Source organism: Pteropus alecto, unplaced genomic scaffold, assembly GCF_000325575.1.
Source record: "Pteropus alecto unplaced genomic scaffold, ASM32557v1 scaffold60, whole genome shotgun sequence".
Taxonomy (NCBI): Eukaryota; Metazoa; Chordata; class Mammalia; order Chiroptera; family Pteropodidae; genus Pteropus; species Pteropus alecto.
This window is the reverse complement of record NW_006430726.1, coordinates 4,724,441-4,725,959: the sequence shown is the minus strand read 5'-3', so window position 1 is coordinate 4,725,959 and position 1,519 is coordinate 4,724,441. Positions and strand designations below refer to the sequence as shown.

Genomic DNA, 1,519 nt, shown 5'->3' with positions numbered 1-1,519 from the left:
TCATGTTAAATCCTAATACTCAATGTATTTGTAAGTGGGGCCTTTGGGAGGTGATTAGGTCATGAGTGGGATTAGTGCCCTTAAAGAGATCCTAGAGTTTCCCTCTCCTGCTCCCCTTCCCACCCCATGGGGGGAAAGACCGCTAAAAAGACTATTGTCTATGAACCCAGAAGCCAGCCCTCACCAGATGACAGAATTGCCCGTGCCTTGTTCTCGGATCTCCCAGCCTCCAGAAATGTGAGAAAAATTTCCATTGTTTATAAGTCACCCGGTCTGTGGTATTTCGTTATAGCAATCCAGAGGGACTGTGAAAGAGACAGCGGACCCAAATGTCAATTGTGCTAAGCCTATGTCACCAAACCGAGAATACCTAAGTTAATTACAATTTCAGCCTCTTCCAGGAATGAAATCTGGAATTACCTGGTCAGCACCAGCGAGGTAATCTATCTGACAGACCCCTGCACTTCCTCAAAACAACTGTGACCTTGCGGGAAACAATCTACTAGTAATTTCCTTGTCCCGCCCCCTTCCACCTGTAAGTCTTGCACTGTGTACAGCCCCTCGGAGGTCCTTTCCCATCTGGTAGATGGGATGCTGCGCGTGCACCAAGCATTGGAAAAAGCCAATAAGATCTTTAAAATGTACTCAGTTAACTTTTGTTTTCTAACAGGACTAAGCCATGGGCTACTGCACTGAGGCCAAAGGACCTAGACCAGTCTTCCGCAGTGAGAAAAGAAGAAAAGGTGAACCTGTTGGACTGGTGAGGAAGGGTAAATATCTGCAGAGGAAGATCCCCAGGTCAGATAGTAAGGAGGTGCATTAGTAGGTGACGTCAAGGACTGTTAACAAAGCTAACGGTCCACAGGAAGTCAAGGGACTTTGAAGCCCCATTATTGGAAGTCCAGCATCAAGGGACAAGAGCAGGGGCGCAAGCGTGGGCGGGCGCGCGTGCGTGCACACACGCACACACACACACACACACACACACTTCTACAAGACAAGTGAGGAAGGCAGGTGTAGGAGAAACTGTGGCTTCTATAAAAGGGGGAGAGGGCAGGAAAACCTGCAAGAGGGGGCAGACAAAAAACGAGGAGCACTGTCCTTGTGACAAGATGAAGGCCACAGAGTCAGCTGACCTAAAGGCGCGCTTCGGGATGATGAAAGAGGCAGCATTCGTTCATTGGGCAGATTCAGAAACACCTTGTCCCAAGGGTTGCCAGGACTGGAAAAAAGTGACTTGCCAGAGTAAGTCCCTTTCCCCAAACTAGCGGCCTGTAAGACCCACGCGTGAAGACGCACGACCACGAGTGCACTTTGCAGTCTCGCAGAGCCCCCCTTCGCCTCTCGACAGGGCCATGAGGCAGACCCGGTGACCCTCGTTCAACAGCTTGCCCGGGGCGGGTCACCCTGCATTGTCAAGGGCAGCCCCGGGGCGAGAACCCCCACAAGGTCGCCGGCTCCAGAGCGGTGCCCTTCCCGCGGCCGGATGGTCCCCCGGGCCTGCAGCGCCCCCGTGCCC

The 1,519-nt window shown here is 52.4% G+C and overlaps 1 protein-coding gene across 1 annotated transcript in view; it reads left to right on the top strand.

Annotated features, from left to right (window-relative positions):
• The first annotated feature begins 679 nt into the window (after nt 1-679).
• Nucleotides 680-1,519, top strand: part of HDGFL3 (HDGF like 3) — a 43,331-nt gene continuing 42,491 nt past the window's right edge. Inside the window, exon 1 of the mRNA XM_025050405.1 lies at nt 680-760. Coding sequence (XP_024906173.1) covers nt 680-760 — 81 coding nt within the window. The remainder of the gene's footprint in view (nt 761-1,519) is intronic.